The sequence below is a fragment of the Saccostrea cucullata genome, unplaced genomic scaffold (assembly GCF_032062105.1).
Source record: "Saccostrea cucullata isolate Sc308-1 unplaced genomic scaffold, CSIRO_AGI_Scuc_v1 ctg4254, whole genome shotgun sequence".
NCBI classification, from domain to species: Eukaryota; Metazoa; Mollusca; class Bivalvia; order Ostreida; family Ostreidae; genus Saccostrea; species Saccostrea cuccullata.
In genome coordinates, this window is record NW_026938965.1 from 65,157 (window position 1) to 87,729 (window position 22,573).

At 34.2% G+C, this 22,573-nt stretch overlaps 2 protein-coding genes across 2 annotated transcripts; one reads left to right on the plus strand and one right to left on the minus strand.

Annotated features, from left to right (window-relative positions):
* Positions 1–288: 288 nt before the first annotated feature.
* LOC134251952 (ras-related protein Rab-40B-like) lies at positions 289–8,516 on the minus strand. Its single transcript, XM_062734368.1, has 6 exons — positions 8,189–8,516; positions 4,823–4,883; positions 4,526–4,586; positions 4,146–4,223; positions 3,604–3,826; positions 289–1,314 (listed from the first exon to the last, which is right to left on the minus strand). Exons 1-6 carry the CDS (start codon positions 8,337–8,339, stop codon positions 1,088–1,090), a joined length of 801 nt encoding a protein of 266 aa, XP_062590352.1. The 5' UTR covers positions 8,340–8,516; the 3' UTR covers positions 289–1,087.
* Positions 8,517–8,553: 37 nt separating this feature from the next.
* On the plus strand, positions 8,554–14,963 carry LOC134251951 (uncharacterized). Its single transcript, XM_062734367.1, has 9 exons — positions 8,554–8,656; positions 9,049–9,108; positions 9,311–11,008; positions 11,155–11,313; positions 11,541–11,707; positions 11,955–12,176; positions 13,056–13,146; positions 13,555–13,679; positions 14,605–14,963. The coding sequence occupies exons 1-9, from the start codon at positions 8,636–8,638 to the stop codon at positions 14,798–14,800; spliced, it is 2,739 nt and encodes a 912-aa protein (XP_062590351.1). The 5' UTR covers positions 8,554–8,635; the 3' UTR covers positions 14,801–14,963.
* The last annotated feature ends 7,610 nt before the right edge of the window (positions 14,964–22,573 follow it).

Sequence of the window (22,573 nt, forward strand, 5' to 3'; positions counted from 1 at the left end):
CACAACAAACTGGTATTTACACACTGAATACATCATTTAAATTAATTCAAATAAATAGAGAAAACACAACCAGCATGGTAGCAAGATCCTCCTTGTTTTACTAAGTGTACCACATTTCTACGAATCTACATGAACTTCTACATTTTTACTTGAAAAACAAAGAACAAAAACAAATGTACACAACAATGTTCAGTGAATCAGATAATTTTCACACCTGGGATTTAAAAAAAAATTATACTATCCAATATTTGCTTAAAATGGCAGCAACCAATAGTTTTTTATTTTTATTATTTTATATTTTTACAACACTTACAGAATTATACATATCATACAAGATAGAGGTACTGAACAAAAAGAAGATACACCAAAAGCATTTTTTTTTCTTTCCCTACAATTGTAAACTACTTGATTCACTCCAGCTGACTTTGTGGTTTCCAAAGTGTACAGTCTACTAGCATGAACTCAACAAAATCATGAAAAGGAAATCTGGAGATCACTACAATAATACTTTACAATGGACAAAAATTCTAGAACACAAATCACAGTCCTCACAAACACACACCAAACTGTGACACTGGCATTGACTAGCACTTTACACAAGGCATATTCTCATTCATTTTAACACATGAAAGTTTCAAGCTTTCTAAACAAACAAACAATTCTTTTTTCATACTTAAATTGAGGAAAAAAAAAATCCTAACATTTAAAGCAATCTAGTATATATAATAGTTTACAAAGCAGCATACATGTATATTTGACACCACAACACATTGCAAACAAAGGAGAAAAAAGTTTTGTTTCAGGAGCCTAAAGATATTTATCACAGGTCTTGGAATGTTAAACACCCTTAAATAACCTTTAAATAATGACTACATGTGAAAGTGAGAAAAATACGAGAAAAAATTAATATGCATGTTTCATATTATGAAGCAAACATAAACTATCCATTAATGCCACTGAAAATCAGAATCCAAAAATACAACAAAAATCGTAAGCTTCTGTGTCGAGTTATTCAATAGATGCTCTGAAAACCAATGCAGATCAACGTGGAAGAAGTGTGCAGCGGCCTGCAGCCATTCCACCATCGCTAGCTGATGATACAACTCTGTCGACAGTGCGCGGGTGGGGTATCCGTGGGGTTGAGATATTTGATTTTTCGGTGAACAAAACTCTGCATTCGAACTCGGGTTTTATTTGTCAATGCATAAGATTTGAGGTGAGAAGTCAATGAGTGAGGTAAAGGAAGCCGGTCTATTCCGTATATTGTAGTGTTGGCCACTATACACCTGCAGGCTATCTCCTTCAGTGTCAGGACTGAAAAAAATAAAAAGACAAAGATTACACACAAAATATGGAAAAATACGAACTATGTCTGATTGTCAAAATATGGTGGTCACCTTACAGCATTAACATGATACAATGAATTGTACCTGATAAATGGAAATATGTACAGCATCAATTATTGAGCATAAGTATTAACATCCTGTACCCAATAACAAATAACACATTAGTATTCATATTCTTGAACTAAGTCTAATTTGTTGGACCAGTTTTGGTGGTTTTCAAAATCTTACAATTTACTGGGAAAGTGGTTCTTGATAAAATCTTCATTTTAATTGGACAAATAGCTTTGAATAAAATACATATATTTTTTGATTGTGGTCACTTATTTGTTGAGAGAAATTAAAATTAAAATATGCAAACAATGAAATGTAAGAAAAACAATAAATTGCTCTCAAAACAAAGGCTGAAATTATTGTAGTTTTAGCTACTTAAAATGTTCACAAATCTTCATCTGTAATTTTCTTTTATCAATCCAATTTCTATAGTAGCATATACATGTATGTACAGATAATCTTCACTACAGGTTTTAAACCTTTCAAGACCAGATTAGTCATTTTGCCTCTCTTTTTCCATTTTTCAATTCAATTCAATTCATTTATTGACAACACCATCATACATTGGCATATAGTCATGAATACAACAATTAACATACATAAAATAAAATATCAAAGAAAGCATATCAGGTTTGTTGAAGGTTTTCTTTCCTAATATCAAAGCACTTTTTCAAAAAGTTACAAACTCTCCTAGCAGTTCTAATACTTGTAGGATTGATAATGTCAATAATAGGGTTTTCCTTCATGTAACATTGTGCATTGAATATATCGTAATATTGTAATCTACATTGATCATAACTAGGACAATAAAGTACAAAATGGTTTTCATTTTCAATAAAAAATTTACAAAACTGACATACACGTTTTTCTCTAGGAATAGGTGGTCTTGAGTATCTCCCCATTTCGATATGTAGGGTATGAGCACTAATTCTTAGTTTTGTTAGGATTGTTCTTTCAGATTTCTTCAATGGTAATTCTAGATAGTTCTGTAATTTATATTCATTTAAATCAATTATATTACTATAAAAAGTTAATTTCCCAGAATTTGATTTAGAAATGTTCTTTAATTGTTCACTGATCTTGTTTCTATAATGTTCTTCTAATTTATATTTTAAAGTTTTATGTGATATGTCCAATGAGGGTAATAACAATTTCTGTTGTAGAGTATAAAGCTTTCTTTGCCAAGATATTCTAGATCCCAGTGTTTTATCTTCCTTAAATGCAGACACCACTAACTGGTCATTATAATCATTTTCTCTCTCTAAGATTTTCAGTCTTAAATAAAATTTATACATATTTTCATAACACAAATAAAATAGTGGGAACTGTCCCAACTCATATAGAACAGCAATATTAGATTATTTTCTATGAACACCTAAAATGTCTTTAAAAATCTGTTGTTGTATTTTTTCAAATGGAAAGTGATCTGAGGATAATAAATCACATTTGTAGTCTGCTATCCAGATTTCAGAACCATAAGTTAAGATTGGAGTAATCATAGATCTATAAAGTTTAAGCATTGTCTTTACAGGAAAATTTGTATTAGCTGGAAAATTGGTCTTTATAGCATAATAAGCTTTTCTAGCTCTTTCTGACAGTTGTTCTGCTGAGAATTTCATTTTTCCATCAGATTTAAACACTAGTCCCAAATATTTATACTGATTTGTTATTTCTATACGGCTATGATGATAGTAAAACCAATACTCATTTTCACAATTTGTACTTTGAGAAAAAATCATAACATTTGTTTTTTCCATGTTCACACACAATTTCCAATCATGACAATATTTACCTAAAATATCTATACATTTCTGTAAACCACTAGGTGTCTCAGATACAAGAATAAGATCATCAGCAAAAAACATGTGGTTGATAGGCATTAATTCTAAATATGTTGGATCTGTGGCTGTAGTATTGAAATATTTTACAAAATCATCAATAAAAATATTAAAAAGTGTTGGACTCAGATTATCACCTTGTTTCACTCCTCTATTTGCTAAAAATTCTTCACTCATTTGATTGTCTTTCTTACAGGAGTAATAGGTATTTGTATACATATTGTATAGGAGTTTCAAAAAATTACCACCAATGCCTTTTTCATTAATCTTATATAAAAGTGCTGATCTCCTAACAGTGTCAAAGGCTTTGGAAAAGTCTACAAAACAGGCAAATTTTTAATTTAATCTTTCTCTAATATTAATTTTACCTTTATCAGTGCCCCATGTCCTTCTCATTCCATTGCGTTTTAATGCCACTCTGGATAATTCTGCGAACGATTCCGTCACGTTGAAGTCACACAGTGGACTGACTTCAAAGAAGGCCATGTCGTTCTTCAGTGCATAGGACTCAGCCATCTGCTCACTGACTTGTCGCTTGTACGCCATATGAAGACGATTTCCCACCAAGATTTTGGGAACACCTGGTGCATGCTACATGCATAAAATTAAGGAAGTTATATTTATAATATGTTGGTATATTACATTAATAGGGATAGAATTCTTGTCTCTATGCCTATAAACCGTATAGATTTTTCGTGGTATAACTTAAATAACAAGGAAAAAAAAAAACTAAGACATATTAAAAAGGTAAATATTTACATGTATTTGAAATTGTAATGCATTCTGTAATTATATACAATTCAGTATGGGGAAAAGAATTAACTTGCAGACTATTTTTACACCCTTATCAAGAATGTTGATGCATATACTTTCAAACAACAATTAGTCTCTTGCTAGTTATCATTATTACCTCATCAATTTCTTTGATCCATCTGGCTATTCCATCAAAGGACCATTTATTTGTAATGTCATAAACTAGAAGAATGCCCTGATAAAAGATAAATTAAACATCATTTAAAAATCTCTCAAGGTAATAAGTAAGCTATGATTAATATTAATACATGTACATATTATATAATTTTTAATCAACACTTGTTCATACAGCAACAATTATTTCCTATAAGGTGTACTTTGAACAGCACAGTTGTTTTTTTTTATCATGATATGATTATGTACTATGTTGACCTGTGTATTTAATTTAATATTTAAAAATAGGCAAACTTCATGTACATGTACACTGCATGGTTAGTGCAAATTACAATGTACATGTATTAATTAATATAAAGTTACCTGAGCTCCCCTTGAATAGGATCTAAATATAGTACAAAATCGCCCCTGTCCCGATGTATCCCTGAAATACATACATCTTATACAGTTTAAACTTATCCTCATTAAATAAGTGTTTTCTACAAGTTCCTGCAGAATGTTTAAAGAAATTACAAGCAAATTAATTAGTTTTGAAATAACTTATATGCAAAACTCTTCTACATTCAGAATGAAACAACTAGTCAAAATGAAATACAATAAATTACAGGTGATTGTTACTTAATTATTTCACAAATATTACTTTAAAAGAAGTATTCATACCACAATTGTAGTTTCACCCTTTTCCCATCTAGCAAAATGGTGGTTGTTTTGTAGTCAATGCCTTCAAAGAAAAGAGAAAGCTAAATCAAATTCACACACTCAACAAGTAAATCATCATCATGATACATGTTACTGTGAAATCATATATTTTTGCGGGATCAAATTTTCGATGTTTGAGGAAAAATCTTGGTTTTGGGGGATTAGATAATTTGATTTCATGGATGGATAATGTTTTAGAAGTACAGTTTGTTATGCATATTAAATTTTACATTTCATGGTGGTCATAAATTCGTGGGTCTCTCCTTGCCTCAAAAACAACGAAAATTAAACCCCCATGAAAATTAGTGATTTCACAATATATAGTTTTATTTGATAAAATAACTTACATGGAAATGTAAACTTCAAGAGGCCCATGGGCCAAAAATCTCACATCAGTCACTATGGCCTTGCTGTTCTTAATAATTATACAGATTTAAAAAAAAAAAAATGCCTTCTATGATTAAAAAAAAAAAAAAGAAAATTGACTTCATGCTATGGATTAGAATCTAAACTAGTGCAAAGGCTGCTATGATTTTTTCAATGTTGAATCAACACATCATTCGGATGTAAAAAAAAAAATCTGATGTACACATACATCTATGCAAAAAATTAAATTCTTTTCTATATCATGCATATTGTTTTTGAGAAGATGAGACCTGAAATTAGTTTTTTTTACTTAAATCTGCATTTTAAGTTTGATTTTGTGAAACACTTGATTTTCAAAGATATTGTGCTAAATTTATGATCACCTTTTATCAACACATAAAAAATCACAAATAAATATATTCATGAACATGAGTAAAATCCAAGTTTATCATAATGAAGTATTAAAATACATAAATAATAATAACAACTTATGTAATAATTGGCAAGGTAAGTTCATAGGAAAGATACCTGGATATATCAATGGTGTTTCAGGGCCTCTTTCCAGTACAGTAAAACATGCTTCTAACTAACTGATGCTTACAGTGCAGGGTTCGAAATTCACTATATACAACTCGCAAAATGCGAGTTAGAATTTCCAAATTGCGAGTTAAAAAAATTGTAACTCGCAAATTTTTGCGAGTTGATTTTTTTCACTGTAAATTTCACCAAGGGAAAAATTTTTCTGACATCCCCCATTTTTAAACCCATATCCAACAACCAGGCCTAAAAAAAGACCGATCTATTCAAATTACCTCCAGGTAGATTATTTTTCTCCCAATCTGCGTGGTTTGATCAATCAGCTGATTCGGAATCCATTTATTTAAAAAAAAAAAGAATATTAATTGTAGCTTAACTTGAGATATAAAATATGTCAACCTAGTTAACATTTACCTTAAATATAAAGAATAAGCTTAATGTATTATTGTAACAATAATTCCCCCCCCCCCCCCCCAACTTTTGAAGTTTGTTTTTTTGCGGATAGGCAGTCATGTTGGTTGTCATGTTAGGTGTCCACTGTAAATATAACACCTGGTTTATTCAGTCCGGGGATGTTTGGCTCTATTAGTCATAAGGAAAAAAATCTTGTCCTTCTGAACAATGATTTTTGGGGGAATGTTACAGGAAACAAACATAATTTTTGTTAAACCTCATGTTGGAAAATTGATTTTTTTTAATGGATGGATGGTGATTTATTTCTAGAAAGCTTTCATTTTAAAATTGCGAGTTGTCTTTTGAAATTGCGAGTTCATATTTTTGGAACTCGCAATTATTTGCGAGTTGTAATTTTAGGGAGTTTCTACCCCTGCAGTGAATTGATTTTATATCCCCTAATGGATATATTTCTTAATGGATATAACGATTATGTTTAAAAAGAATTAAAATTGTTCCTCTCTGACACATTATGTATTTCACACTTATTCGAGAAACCTTAACTTAACAGTCATACACTGGCATACAGATTACTGAATACCCAACTATTCATATGCTCCTTCTGTGTGAACCAGGAGTCAGAGTTTTAGCAGACAGACACCACTGGACAGACACATTTGATAATCATCTATAGCTGACTTAAAGAAATGTTCTTTCTACCCATGGGTAATACATATGTAATGAAACAAAAATATACAAAATATCTCTAGTGTGGGAAAAATTTGGATTTATTGCTTATAGAAACAATCAGTGATCACAGAATATGATTTAATTTACCCCTTCGGTGTTGCTTTGGGGTACATCCTCGGTATATATTAGAGAGTAATGTCTTCCATCATCTTTGGAGATGTGTAACGATAAACTATTAAACTTAACATGGACAAGACATTAAGAATTTTCAAAATAGGAATCAGTCAAAATATTGAAACCAGATTTAATTCTTGCAATGGTTTTGTTATCTTAAGTTGTAAGGTTAGGGCTGTGGATACTGGCCTGGGTAGAACAGCAAGTAGAGCACCTGCACTTGTGATATAGGGGTCTCGGGTTCGATTCCTGGTCCAACCAAACATTTTCTCCTTTGGTTGCATGATTGATTACCCATGGCCTTGCAGGTGAAAGTCCTGCCATGGCGAAAACAAATATTATAGGATGTCTTTAACAGCAAAGACAATTTCAAGAGGGAGGGATATTATATATTAGTTTGGATTGAGGATTAAATATTGGCCTGCCCTAGTAACTCAGTCACTAGATATCCTGACTAATGATTTAAAATTAAGGTTCCAGGTAAATTTCCTAATCCAGCAATACATTTTTCTCTTTCCTGTTACATAGTATTCCCAATGTACAACCAGTGTCTTTGTTACATGCGATTAATGGATAAATGAGACAAGAATATTCTAGATGCTGTGCAATAACCTTTAGCACTATAAACTTCAGTATAAATAATAACAGGACATGAATCTAGGGTCTGTGTTCATGTATACAGCATCTAGGAGCGGATTACATGATCAATCAAGTTTATGTTGAAAGGATGCACGGCTGATGCAGACAGACAGCATGCATGGTTGTGTTAAGGCCAAAATAAAAAATACTCCTGTTTCCTGTCACCCGACCTACCCTACATTTAACCCTCCGACCCTAAAAGTTTTTATTACATTTTCATTTTTTGGATAACTATTTTTCTAAAATACTGAAGTTGACCAATGATATTTACAGAATTAATACATCACAAGTGTACAGGTTACCTTTACTTTATAAATCTTGATTAACAAACTTGCTTTGAAACTGTTAACATATCATTTTCTTGTTATTACAGTTATTACATGCTATATGTTCTGCATTCATTAAATTTTGAAAATAAAATCAAAATAAAATACCTACCGACCCTAATTTTTTTGGTCAGGGGACAGGAAACAAGAGTATATTTTATTTTGGCCTAACATGATTACTTCAAACCAAACCCCGTATTACCGTCAGTACTGGGGTATGGGGACTCTGTGGCCCCATCCTCCATTCCACTAAGCAGCTCTTCTTTTCCAACATCACTGTCCCCTACTAGCAGAAACTTAAGCAAGTAGTCATAAGGCTTCAGTGATCCGATCCCGTTTTGCAAAGAGCACATTATCACAACATTGTTTTCTAGTTCTACAACTTTTTCGGCTAACGAAAAGAAATTCCAAGTCTACATTGTAAAAGTCTGCAAATATATGTATCTTCTGGAACTACATACTGCAAATTTATCACATATGTGGTGAAAATTACGTTAATAACATGTAAACATAGATCACATCAATATTTTGCGCAGACCGGAAGTCTCAGTGCGCCTGTGCTCAAAGTGAAAGGAAGTTGGCGGGCTTTTTGACTACTTTCACTTTGATCAAAATCAGAGGTGCGAAGAAAATTCTCTCAATAACAGCCATGGAAGAGGATCAAGAAAACGTAAATTGATCAAATTATATATATTTCTATTTGAATACAAGACTGTAAGATGTAGAAAATAAAAATATTGATGACAATTCCAAGTTCTTATTGAAAATTATGGGCATTTTATTCATTTATGTTTCAATGTTGTCTGACAGATGAGTTAGGTATGAGAATATAGGTCTTTGACTCTTTTAGACATTGTATTTGATTGAAAAAGATATTTTTATCTTGTTCTTATGAGTTCGTGCAAGTCATTTTATGCAAGTAAATTCTACTAATTTAAGCTACATGTAGATTCTGCCTGGTGCTGTCTTATCTTGATTGATGTTCTTTTATTATGTTCATTTATGATATAGAGTAATATTATCTTTTAATATTTCATCAGAATTTTTTTTCTTTATATTTAGATGCTTAAAAGGCTAGCACAGATGAAGAAAGAATATGCCAGAAAACAAAAGAAACTGGAAGTGAGTTGAATATATAAATTCCTCAATTATGATCTACCCTGTTAAAAGTTATATGCATAATTATATGTTGCAAATTTAGCTTTCAATGACCTTTTCCCATTAACAGTTTGTTGATTGTACAGTTGAACTTCGATTATGAACTCAAAATAATCAAGATCGTGCATATGGGAACATTTATATACTTGAAAAAATAACATTTCAGAAATCTGTTCGAAAGTCTAAAGCCAAGGCACATGTTAAACAGATACTACAAAAACAAGAGATTCTACGTAGCAAAGAGACGGACCAGGAAGATTTCAAAAATCAAATGAAGGAGCCAGAAAGAATTGCTACCCCAAATGATCAGGACAGTACCTCAAAGAGCGTAACTAGCTCGAAAACAGACATAGAATCACCCCCAAAAACAGATAAATCAACAAAGAGCATTGCTAGTGATGAAAAATTATCCATCAAAACATCAGTTTTATCAGAAAATTCAGACAAAGGTGATTTTATTACATGTGATAGCAAGACCTCAAAAAGAAGTGGGGAAGATGATGTAATTGTTGGACCCTGTGGAGACTCAGAACAAAGTGCTTCCTCACGAAATCTTCCTTCATCTTCAGAATCATCAGGAAATGGAAAGAAAACTTTGTCTCTTAAAGCAAGGCGAAGAAAAACTTTGAGTCCAAACACATTTTCTAGCAACAAAAGTAAGCTACAAGTGGAAGGGACACTTCCATCAGAAGGAATCATCAAATGTATTAATATTCCTGATGATGATGATGATGAAGACATGGTTAAAAATAAAGATACTGATACCAGGGAAAAGCAGAAGGACAGTTTGGAAATAAACAAGCTTTCCAATGGCATGAAGTCAGCAGAAAAGCTCAAACCATCTGAGAGTGAATCATCTATGGATCTATTTCCCTCATCCTTTGACGGCTGTGAAAAAATCAAAACTAAAAGAAAACGAGGAAGACCTGCTAAAGGTCGAAGAGCTTCACTCCCTGCTCAGACCAAGAAGTCGCTACTTCCTGTCAGTATCAGGAATTCCTCTGAATCCCAGGAGAGCCAGGAATTAGAAACTCTAATGTTGGTCCAGGAGAGTTTAGGATTGTGTAGTCCTATAGAGAAGAGGAAGACTAGACGTTCTCGGTCCTGTCAACCCATTCTTCTGTCGTCTGTTTTCCAGTTCATTATTGATGATGCCAAGAGAGAGCAAAAGGATAAGGATTTTGTATTGCCAACACACACATTTGGAGATCTTATGGAAGCAAAAGTTTTAGATAGATTAAGTGATGGAGCAGTTTTTTCCTCTGTTGATGATCAGGAAGGTAAAATGATTAAAAAGGTAGACCAGGACAAAGAAATTTCCATAAAAGAAGAAATGCTGCATGATACAGAACAAACAGCATCTTCTGTTCTTGTAGATTTCAAGCAAACTTTAATTGAAAATGGTGAAGATCAAGGTAAAGAAGACACTTTGTCACAAAGGACAGAGCAACAAGATGTTAAAGTTCTTAGTGAAAAAGCATCTTTAGGTGATCATTTTGAGGAATCAAAATCTTCTCCAAAAAGCAGAGAGGAACATCATTCAAACTTGAATGATATTACAGAGGTAGTCCTCAAGGATTCTGAAAAGGAAACTGCTACCGATGAGTCTTATTCAAATTTAGAAATACATGCTGAAGTTGAGCTAAACAAATCAGAAAAAAATAAAAGTGAAGAAACCTCAAAGACTTATGATGAACCAATTTGTTCAGAACCCCAGGAAACAAAAAATATTGCAGTGTCACAAGATGGTAAAGAAAATGGCCAGACAGAAAATGACCTGAATAGCAGTCTTGGTTCTGATATACAAACTGAGAGTGATGATGAAAACTTTGGAGACATCCTGAGAGAAAAGATGGCTATACAGGTATCAAAATAAAGAGTAATTTTACACTTATTTATTTTTTCTTTACCTTCATCTGATTATTATATAAATCACCAGGTATTGGTGTAATGTAAGGGGTGTAAACATAATCTTTTTTATTGTATTGAATAGATGCATTTTCTTTTCAGTTTTCCATAGATGACACAGTGATACAAAGTCATATTGCAGTTTTCCCTTTAAACAAGAAGAAGACAGAGGTGATAGTTTGTCTGTGTAAGAAATCTATATCTGTCTGGGCTTTACAGTGTGAACAGTTTACCTGTCTGCAAAAGTGGAGTTTCCCTGAGGTAATTGCAAGTCAAATTTATTTTATTACTGATTTCAGAGAAATTCAGTATCAGTTTCTCAAGTCTACAGTTGATTGTGCTGCAAAAAAATTCTTGAAAATGATTACTGTATATTAAAAAAAAATGTTTTGCTGTTTTCATTCAATTCATTATGACCAAATGAAGCGTTTCTTCTAGAGTAGTTCTAATCTAAAAACACTAGTAAGTTAAATTTATTGTAATTGTAGGATCAAACAGCATTAGCAGGAGACCTCATGCTTCCAAAGTCATCAGAAATCCGATTCGCAGCCGTTTTAGGAAGCTCTAATTCGACCCAGTTACATTGTGCAGTTTTCCAGGAGGACCAAGCCTTCCCTTTGTTTGAAATTACCGACATTTCAACTCCCTCTCATCAGTATGTTTAACTCTATCAGACTATCTTTTATTTTCAATCCTTTTAAATTCTAATTATCATTTATTTCACATTTTATACCTAAGGTATATCAAAAATATCTTTTAGTAGGTGAGTAGTGCATATATAATTTTTTTAAGTGTCATAGCAGACATGAATTAGGGTGTCTTTTCATACCCCAAGAACAATGATAATTCAACATCCGTGCAAATTAGTAATTCCACTGAAAGCAGACTGTTTTCTTTTTCAGGATTCAAATATGTGCTGTGAAATTTAATGAGGTTGTTATTTCTCAATCTGACTCTCCCAACACAATAAAATTATCAAAATACATCATGGACTTGGAGGTAAAGACTTTGTCAAGAACCATAAATCTGGAGGAAACATCTGGTGTCCTGGACACTGTGTGTGGCATCCAAGGGCAGCAACAAGCAGTAGCTGGGTATACTAAAGAGGGTCTTCTTCATATTTGGTTTGTACTCTCAGATTTTACCTTCAAGTAATGTTTTGTTTCTTTTATGTAAGATATTGGTTGTTTCAGAGCTGCCAACCCTTACGATTTTGGCTTAATCTTACGAAATTAGCACCTAAAATACGCCTTATGATTTCTTTCTATATTCTTCCGATTTTTGGTTTTTCTCAATCAAAGTTTATAATACCGGAAATTTCATAGCTGGTCGTCTACAATTTCTACTATTATAATTAAATATTCATAATCCATACATCGCTTGCTTCTTTTGTTATCTTGTTGTCTCGGTTTTAGAAGGCCGATCGTATTAATGTCAATGTTTCAAAGTAAACAAAATAGAAACATGCCTCAAATTGCTCTGATTACATGTCCATTTACAAAAGTATCTTCAGCGGCTTGGGGCCTAAGCGGTCGCCGGACCCCGCCTTACTGTTTGTCATTTCAGAATGTTGGCAGCTCTGTTGTTTCATTCTGAAAGCAGAATCTGAAAGCAGAATAAAACAGTCTAAGAATGAGTAATGTGTTGCAGTAATTTTACAGAGTGTAATTGATAAAAAAAAATACAAATACTGTAGAAGTACATTTTTCTGCGTGGTATTAATTTACGCTATGTAAGCGGTCACAAATTTTCCGCGGAAATTTGTCCAAGCATTCTTAATATAAATGTAAGGCATATAGTGACAGTCTAGAAAATCCGCGTAATAATCTATGTGCGGATTAAACAGAAATTGAGATTCCGCGGAATTATGACCCGGTGGATAAAAATACATCTACAGTAGATATTTATTAAAGATTCATTGAGAAATATGCAGCTTTTATTTTATTTTTAAGAAATTGAAATATTTCATGAATTTTTAATTTTCACAATTCTTTTTTTTACAGGAATCACGAATTGGGAGCTCTTGTTTTAACAGTAAACTTGGCTGTGTTCTGGCCCCATCCCTCACACCTTGTTGCTGTGCTTCAAGAAAAAGTAAGGCAAAAATTTTCAAACTCGGCATTGGTTTGTTAATTATTTTTAAAAAGTGTATGTTTCAATTGTTACCATACACTCGTACCTCATTATTTTAAACTTGATTAGGCTAAAAAAAAAAATAGACAAATGAGTTTCCTATATTCTGGGACTTCCAGATCTGACAATGTGACATATTCATGGTAATAAAGATATTGATATTTGACTTTGAGATGTACATCCAAGGTCAGTTGATTTTGTCTTGATAATGCCTGAGAGTAAAATAATCTTCCTGGGACGTAGAGCTGAATTTATTCAATCAATAGTCTGAGGTTCTACCATGGAAAATACACTCATCAATGCTTTTATCAGTACATTAGATAATTAACTACCACAGAAGTAATTAATCCTGTATTTTTTTTTATACAGGGGTATCTATTCTGCCCTCTGATGGCTAGTTCTGACTGTTTCCTGGCGGGCTGTATAATGCTGGTGAACCCCACAAACTGTCAAACCAAAGTCCTATTTCCACTGAACAGCAAAAAGTGGAGAGGGTAAGTTTCTCTTGATTTTGGATTTGTACATGCAGTTCTTGGTACATCTGCAATCATAGTCATTCATACTTTATTTCTTCCTCCCATTTCAAAAAAAAAAATTACTCCATAGAATTTTTGAAACAGGATTTCAAAAAAAAAAAAATTACTCCATAGAATTTTTGGAACAGGTTGATAAACTTATTATTTTTTTCACAAAAACTGAAACAAAATGTTCTAATTCAATTTGACCAGCTGAATATTATTAGCTCACCTGAGCCAAAGGCTCAAGTGAGCTTTTCTGATCCCAATTTGTCCGTTGTCTCTCGTCGTTGTTGTAAACTTTTCACATTTTCATCTTCTTCTTAAGAACCGCTGGGCCAATTTCAACCAAACTTGCCACAAAGTATCCTTGGGTGAAGGGGATTCAAGTTTGTTCAAATGAAGGGCTCGTCCTCGTTCAAGGGGAGATAATTGGGAATTAATGAAAATTTGGTGGTATGTTTTAAAAATCTTCTTCTCAAGAACCACTGTGCCAGGTAAGATGAAACTCATGTGGAAGCATCCTCAGGTAGTGTAGATTCAAGTTTGTTCAAATCATGACCCTCGGGGGTAGGGCGGGGCTACAATGACCAAAGTTTTACATAGACATATATAGGAAAATTCTGTAAAAATCATCTTATCAAGAATAGCAAAGCCATGATTGGACATTGGACTACTTTTGGATTTAAACTATTTAATTACAAACCAATTTCTACTTTTTCCTAGCCACAGTGCTCAGGTGAGCGATCTGGCCCATGGGGCTCTTGTTAAATCATTTCTTTGAGTAGGTGAAATAATTTAGCATATGGCAATTAAGCTCTTCAGAAAAATAAAAATATTGCTATATAACATATGCATCTCATAGCATGTGACACTCTCACTTGCATTTATTCTCCATTTTCAGATGCAGTAGAGCCTTCCACATGGATGATTACATAGCAGCAGTGAATAAGTCTGGTTCTCTACATATCTGGGACAAGTTCAGTGGTGAAATGGTGGCTTGTATGGAGAACACTGACATCTTAGGAATTTGTAATCATAAAAATAACATTGTCTTAAGCAGAGAACATTGTATACATTGTTTTACATTAAAATCCTAGGTTTGAATTGGATTTTGTTACTGTTTAAGAGTTAAATTGCAAGCTCTGTTGTATTTGTGACAGAACAAGGGGTGTAGTCAAGAATGTAGCTGGTATGTAGAGAGCTATTCATGTATTCATAGGAACACCCTGAATGACATGCTAGCTTAGCCAATAGTGAAAGGGATCATGCATACCATATGAGCAGAAATTTTAGCAAGGATTCAATTTTGGTTCATTTACCGGTACATGTGTAGCAAGGGTTCTGAGATGTCTAGAATTGAATATTGCCAACAATTTATTCCATTTCAGTTGTTAAAACTCTTTCTCACTTGATATTATAAAAATTGCAAAAATTTCTTCTTTCTAAAAATACATGTACATGTATATGCCAATTTTTTGGAGTGAATTGCTAAACTTGTGTGTAGCTTAAATTTCTGTGATACGATATTTGATGCTCAGTATCATTCAGGTGTCCATCTTAGTTATTATCGTAGTCATTAAAACTATACAAGATGCATAAACTGGAGTAGCTGCACATCTGTAGCTCGCTTGTCTGAAACAAAAGGCCCATGGGCCACATCGCTCACCTGAGTAACTTTGGTGATGCAGTTCTTTACCAGATTCCCCCTCTTGCTATAGTCCTAGTCCTATAGTCCCTTGCTGGATTCCCTATTGTGGCCCCGCCCTACCCCCGGGGGTCATGATTTTAACAATTTAATATCTACACTACCCAAGGATGCTTCCACATAAGTTTCAGCTTTCATGGCCCAGTGGTTCTTGAGAAGAAGATTTTTTAGTGACACCACCCTATTTTTGTCTTTTCTTGATAATCTCCCCTTGTGAGGGGACTTGGCCCTTCATTTTAACAATTTAACCTCCCCTTCATTCAAGGATGCTTTGTATCAAGTTTGGTTAAAATTGGTTCATTGGTTGTTGAGAAGAAGTCGAAAATGTGAAAAGTTTACAGACGGACGTACAGACAGACGACGGACAAAATGTGATCAGAAAAGCTCACTTGAGCCTTCGGCTCAGGTAAGCTAAAAAGTGAAATGGATGATCAGAGAGCTACAGTGCCACCCATTGCAAAAAGGTGCACTGTTTCGAGATTTTTTTCACAGTATACTTCCAAATATTACTGACTGTGTGTTTCTAAAATATTCTTTAAATACTGTAAACGTGGAAATTTTGACGATGTGCTAATTTTTATTATATTGACTATTTTTCTTTTCTCATCAAAATTTACTCTCGTCAAACTTCAAATCATAAATATAGCGTCACAACAGACATTGACCACTGTACATTACCACTTACGGTAATTTTCTTGGCTTTCCCCTATTTTAAACAAGAGGCCCATGGGCCACATCGCTCACCTGAGAAGCTTTGGCCATTCTGTTCTTTACCAGATTTCCCCCATGTAATACATATTGTGACCCCACCCTACCCACTAATCATAATTTAAACAGTTTGAAATCTACACTACCCCAGTATGCTTCCACATAAGTTTCAGCTTTTCTGGCCCAGTGGTTCTTGAGAAGATTTTCACAGATTTTTCCTATGTACTCCAATGTAAAACTTTGATGGGCAATTGTGGCCCCACCCTACCCCCGGGAGTCATGATTAGAACAATTTAGAATCTACACTACCCCAGAATGCTTCCACATAAGTTTCAGCATTTCTGGCCCAGTGGTTCTTGAGAAGATTTTTAAAAGATTTTTCCTATATATTTCTAAATAAAACTTTGATTCCCCATTGTGGCCCCGCCCTACCCCCCGGGGGTCATGATTAGAACAATTTAGAATCTACACTACCCCAGTATGCTTCCACATAAGTTTCAGATTTTCTGGCCCAGTGGTTCTTGAGAAGAAGATTTTCAAAGATTTTTCCTATATATTTCTATGTAAAACATTGATTCCCCATTGTAGCCCCGCCCTACCCCTGGGGGTCAATTTAAAATCTACACTACCCCAGTATGCTTCCACATTAGTTTCAGCTTTACTGACCAGGTGGTTCTTGAGAAGATTTTTAAAGATTTTTCCTTTATATTTCTATGTAAAACTTTCCCCATTGTCGCCCCCGCCTACCCCGGGGGGGGGGGGGGGGGGGGGGGTCATGATTTGAACAATTTAGAATCTACACAACCCTAGGATGCTTCCACCTAAGTTTCAACTTTTCTGGCCCAGTGGTTCTTGAAAAGAATATTTAAAATATTTTTCCTATATATTTCTATGTAAAACTTTGATTCCCCATTGTGGCCCCGCCCTACCCCCCGGGGTCATGATTTGAACAATTTAGAATCTACACTACCCCAGGATGCTTCCACATAAGTTTTAGCTTTAGTGGCCCAGTGGTTCTTGAGAAGATTTTTTAATGACCCAACCCTATTTTTATCTTTTCTTGATTATCTCCCCTTTTGAGAGGACATGGCCCTTCATTTTAACAATTTATATTCCCCTTCACCCAAGGATGCTTTGTATCAAGTTTGGTCAAAATTGGCCCAGTGGTTCTTGAAAGAAGTCGAAAATGTGAAAAGTTTACAGACGGACGGACAGACGGATGGACAGCTAGACGGACGGACAGACGACGGACAAAATGTGATCAGAAAAGCTCACTTGAGCCTTCGGCTCAGGTGAGCTAAAAATTACCTCCCTTTCTCTTAAGCTTAGATATTCCGATAATCTCTGATTTACCTCTCTTGATATTTTTGTTTTAAAATCGAGTCTTTAAGAATTTTTTTTTATTTAAAAATATAATATACAGATACAAAAAACATTCAGAAAAAATAACTTAGTATATGAAAAGATGTACAATAATGTAGTAGCACTCTGAGCTTTCTCCAAATGCCTTATTACAAATTTAACAGTTAACTTTGAGTGATCTGCTGTGAATATGTCAGGAGTTATCCTTTATGAGTTATGTACTCAGCAGGGTCCACTGAATTCTGGAGTCAAGCTATTTACTGTGTCCATCATTTTGTAATAACAACGTACTCAAGCAATATCCATTAAACTTTGTTAGTTAAGCTGTTTAGTGTGTCCATCACTGTGTTGATAAGAGTTATACTCAGCACAGTGCATTGAATCCTACAAGTTAAGATATTAAGTGTGTCCAACTGTCCATCACTTTATTATAACAATGTACTTGGCACAGTTCATTGAATTCTGTGAGGTAAGCTGTTTAGTGTGTCCATCACTTGATAACTGATAACAATTGAATTCTGTGAGTTATTGCTCTTTAGTGTGTCGGACATCACTTGCAGCCCAAACCTTAATCTCTGCACTATTGTTGAAGCATATTTGTCTGCTGTCAAAGAAACAAAATTGATGGCAGTCTGTCTGTAAAGATAACAAATCATGAGGGATAAAAAAAATAGTAATAAAATCTTAATAAATGAAAAAAGGCTAACATATTTTCATAGATTAGAAGGAGTTTGCAGAGCTTGTATCTTACCTTTATTTTCAGGTTCTAGCTGATCTCTTTGGACTCTCACAGAAACATGGCGAGCTGCTTTTGGAAACAGGATCAATGCCAGCATAAACCCCTACCCATTAACAAAAAAAGAAACTAGAAATTCAAGAAATGCAAGTGTCATAATCTCATTTAATTCACATAACACAAGGTCTCGAGCTTGCCATACAACTGACTTACCAAAGATTTCAGATTAGACAGTAGTTAGTCCTTCATCTCCAGTCTTGTTAACAAGTTGAGGTCAGTCTCATCTTCTGCCTGTTAACAAAGAAAAATCTGAAGATCATTGAAAATAATGAAGGAGACCTTGTGCCAAAATGTTCACCTGAATCATCTTGACCTTGACATCAGAAGAAAAAAAAATCTTAATTCATATTTTTACTAATCCTAGTCCAAAGGGCCTAATTTGAATCAAGACATCCTCAGGATGCTTTAGATTGCAACATGGTTGCTGTTGTGCTGCAGAAATAAATCACCCCGAACCTATGATTTGAATAAGTGTATAAAGAAAATTTGAAAACCGCGAAAAAAAGAGCTTTTTACTCACTCCATTATCAGATATTGGCTGCTGGACAAAGCTTGGCAATGGACTCTTCTTCTTCTCTTGGTCAGTACTGGTCTTCTAATCCTTCCTCCCCTGTCAAATCCCTTTAAAATACTTGATGGAGAGAAGATAAGCAATAATTCAAAGCAATGTAATACTGTATAGGGGATTAATTTCACGGGTTGTAATTTTCACGGTTTTCTCTCATCGGACACGATCGTGGTTTCTTGAATTCACGGAATTCTTATGTTATAGAAGTTACCTCCCTTGTCTATATCCGTTTAATCCATACCGTAGCTACATGTAAACGACATTCATCATTGTTATGTATTTATTTCACAAACAACAGGTTAGGTTAATATAAAATAGTTAGACTTAATTAATAAATAATTGATGATTAATTAAAACAGGTGCAGTTATCAAAAGTCCTTGACTATAAACGTCAAATGACTTTTCTGTATGCAATTACAATGAGTGCATGTACACCCCAAGATCTTCAAAACAATGCGGCGAAAAACAAGTGGACGGTAATAAATGTGTTAATGTACTATAGGTCGACAAAGTAATATTCTTCCAAATCTTCAGTAAGTTCGATAGTTATTTGAATGATTTTTTAAAATCAAAATGTCGATAAAAACTATAATATGCATGATAATGCAGGTAATGCACACACTGTGCGTAGACTAGTAACATTAGTTACGCACGGGTAATCAAAACTCATGGCCCACGTGTTTTTTTATTGATGAAACATGTACCGTTGGCTATTAAAAAGCCTTTTAACAAATACAGGTTATTATCTGTTGACTAAAATTAATGTAAAGCGTGCTAATTAAAATAATTGAATGGCAAGTACTACTCGTAATTACTGAAATAACCATGTACAGTTGTACATGTATTTAAACCTATCGTAGTCTATTCTCAAATTTCCAAATAAAACATGGAGATTATTGAAAAATCATTCACTGTTTCTTGAATTCACGGATTTATTATCACCGTGAATATAGCGAATATTAACACTGCGAGTTATTTTCCCCCTATACAGTAATCAAAGAAACTCAAATGATCATAATCATTACAACATTATTAGCTGGAAAATCAAAGAGCAAATTAAGACATTAAAGTTATGATAGAAATAATGTGGATTATTGGGGCAAGGAGAGGAATGCATAGTTACTTTAGAGAAGGGAGGACAAAAATATGTCAGAAATAATTAAACAAAAATACTTGTAAGACTCCTGCTTGTTAAAGTGGGTCCTGATGAAGTTCCATAGGTAAAAAAAGAAGTACAAATATTCTCCTCATGGCTGCAGCGGAATGGGAGAGGGACTCTTCCTCACTTAGAATTCCTAGTCAGTCTTAACTTTCTTCTGCTTAAAAAGATAAAACAGAGACATAAAAGGGGAAACACTTTCACTTCATATCAAGTGAGAAGTTTCAGTAAAAAGCAGCTTGTTGCTTACCACTTTTGAATCAAAATGCCTTCAAAACACAGACAGGAATAGACTCTTCTTATATAAATGACCTTGGTCCTCCATTGTTGTTCCTCTTCTGAATTAAAGAGGAACTGAAATCTGTCGAAAGTCCAGAGGTTAAAGCTTGGTACAGCCAACATCAACTGGCAAGCAAAGATACAAGAAGTCAAGCCTGAATCTTACTCTGCTTTCTGCTGATGTCTGCAGTTCAATAGGAGAGGGAGTCTTCCTCACTTCAGGATCCTGTTCAACCCTAACATTATTCTGCTTAAAAAGATAAAAACAGACACCAAAAGGGGATCATTGGCACTTCATACCAAATGAGAAGATTTCTAAAATAAACAAGTGGCCAATGGGCGATATGCTAGCTCACCTAGGCATATTGGCTAGTAAATGCACAAATTAGCTAGCTAGTCCAGTATTGAAAAGTATAAATTTTAGAATAACTACCTTGAGACATTTTCATATCAATAACAATGGCTTAATTAGCTGTTCTTGAACATCAGATTTTTTTTCTATATATTCCTTTGTTAAAATTTTATCCCCATTGATGCCCCTCCCTGCCCCCTGGAATCAAGATTTGGAAAAATGTGAATCTACACTACCTAACGATGCTCCCATATCAATATGACTATACATGGTTTTGGTATTATTGAGAGGACGTTTCCTATATATTCCCCTGTCCATTTTGATCCACCATTGGGGCTCTGCCCTACACATGGGAGTCATGATTTGAACAAACTTAAATCTACACTACATGAAGATGCTAATGTATACATATCACCAGTCATGACATTTTTGTTTCTGAGATTTCTAAAGATATTTCCAATATAATCCAAAGTAAAACTTTGATTGTCCATTGTGGCCCAAACCTTTCCACGGTAGACATGATTTGAACAAAATGAAATCTTCACTACCAAAAAGGATGATTTGATATCAATAAATTATGACTAATTGTGGCTTGAGAAAAAAAAATTATATATATCCCTGCGTACATACTGTAGATTCCTAGATATATGCGTGGAAGTGATAATCGCGTAATTTCGCAAAGGGCATCTAACACAAAATTAAATTACTCGCCTTTATTTTTATGGAGCTGAAATCTACAAAATCCTGCTTTTTACAAAAAAGATGACAAAGACATAAAATGAACAAAGGTTCACTTCTTTTAAAAACCAGCACTTACAGCAATTGATTCTTCTACTAAATAGGGGTTGTGATCAGTTTTCTTTCCTAGATAAGATGTTTACCAATGCTTTTGAGATTCATCTTCCCGTGCGCCCTTGCGAACTTAGCCTGGGACCAAATGGTACCCAGTATCCATCTGCTTCCACGTGGAGGCATCGCATAGGACTTATTGTGGAGAGGCTATGTTCTGGCAGGGGAAGACATAAAAATACCTTCCCTTTTCACATTGCTGCTAGCCAGCGGTGATGGATGAAAGCGAGAGGTGACAAGCACACACACACTAACACCAACACACTAGACGCATCACACAACATTTAGCAGACGTTAGTAGTTTTAGTTAAGCTTGTTACTTGTGCAGGGTTCTCCATCGTTTGAAATTTTACTGTGTTGCAGAGTTTACGCAAAGCACTAAAATATCACGGTATTTCAGCGATTGAATTTGCAACTGAATCACTATTCATTATAATTACTTAAGAAAACATGCACACACTTAAAAAAAAAAAATTACTAATTCGTTACAAAAATAGTATGGCATCTAGTTCAATATTGTGGTGACATGTATTTCCAAAAGCATATTTCAGTTCTTCACTGTATAAATCTATATACTTTCAATGTCCCTCACAAACATTTTGTATTGAAATTTTGAACTGGTCTTTGAAAGCGCACAAATCCTAACTGGCTCTCCTCATTGGATACTGCCCCACCTTAAGTAACAGTGGGGGACACAACAGGTTGTTTAGTAGAGGAAAGCATTTTCAAATTGATGGGAGATGAAGATTAGAAGCTCAAGAAATTAAGATATTCCTGCCTGGTCCCCAATCATTTGTGATGCTATCATCAGGAAGTGTTAATACTTAACACATGGTCAATTTGTAATAAAGGCTTGGGAAAGCTTGGACCATGTAGAGTGTCAAAGTATTGTATTTCCTCACGTGAGCCTCACGTGAGGAATTGAGACTTGTAAATCTTTGGTTTTGGAAATCTACTTGTAATACTGAATTTTGACTATGTCCAATTTCCTCACCTCTTGCTCACGTGAGAAAACTGAACTGGGAAAAATCACTACCAATGCTATATCTTAAATTAGGCTGTTCTTAGGTGAGCAAATTGAATAGACTTTTG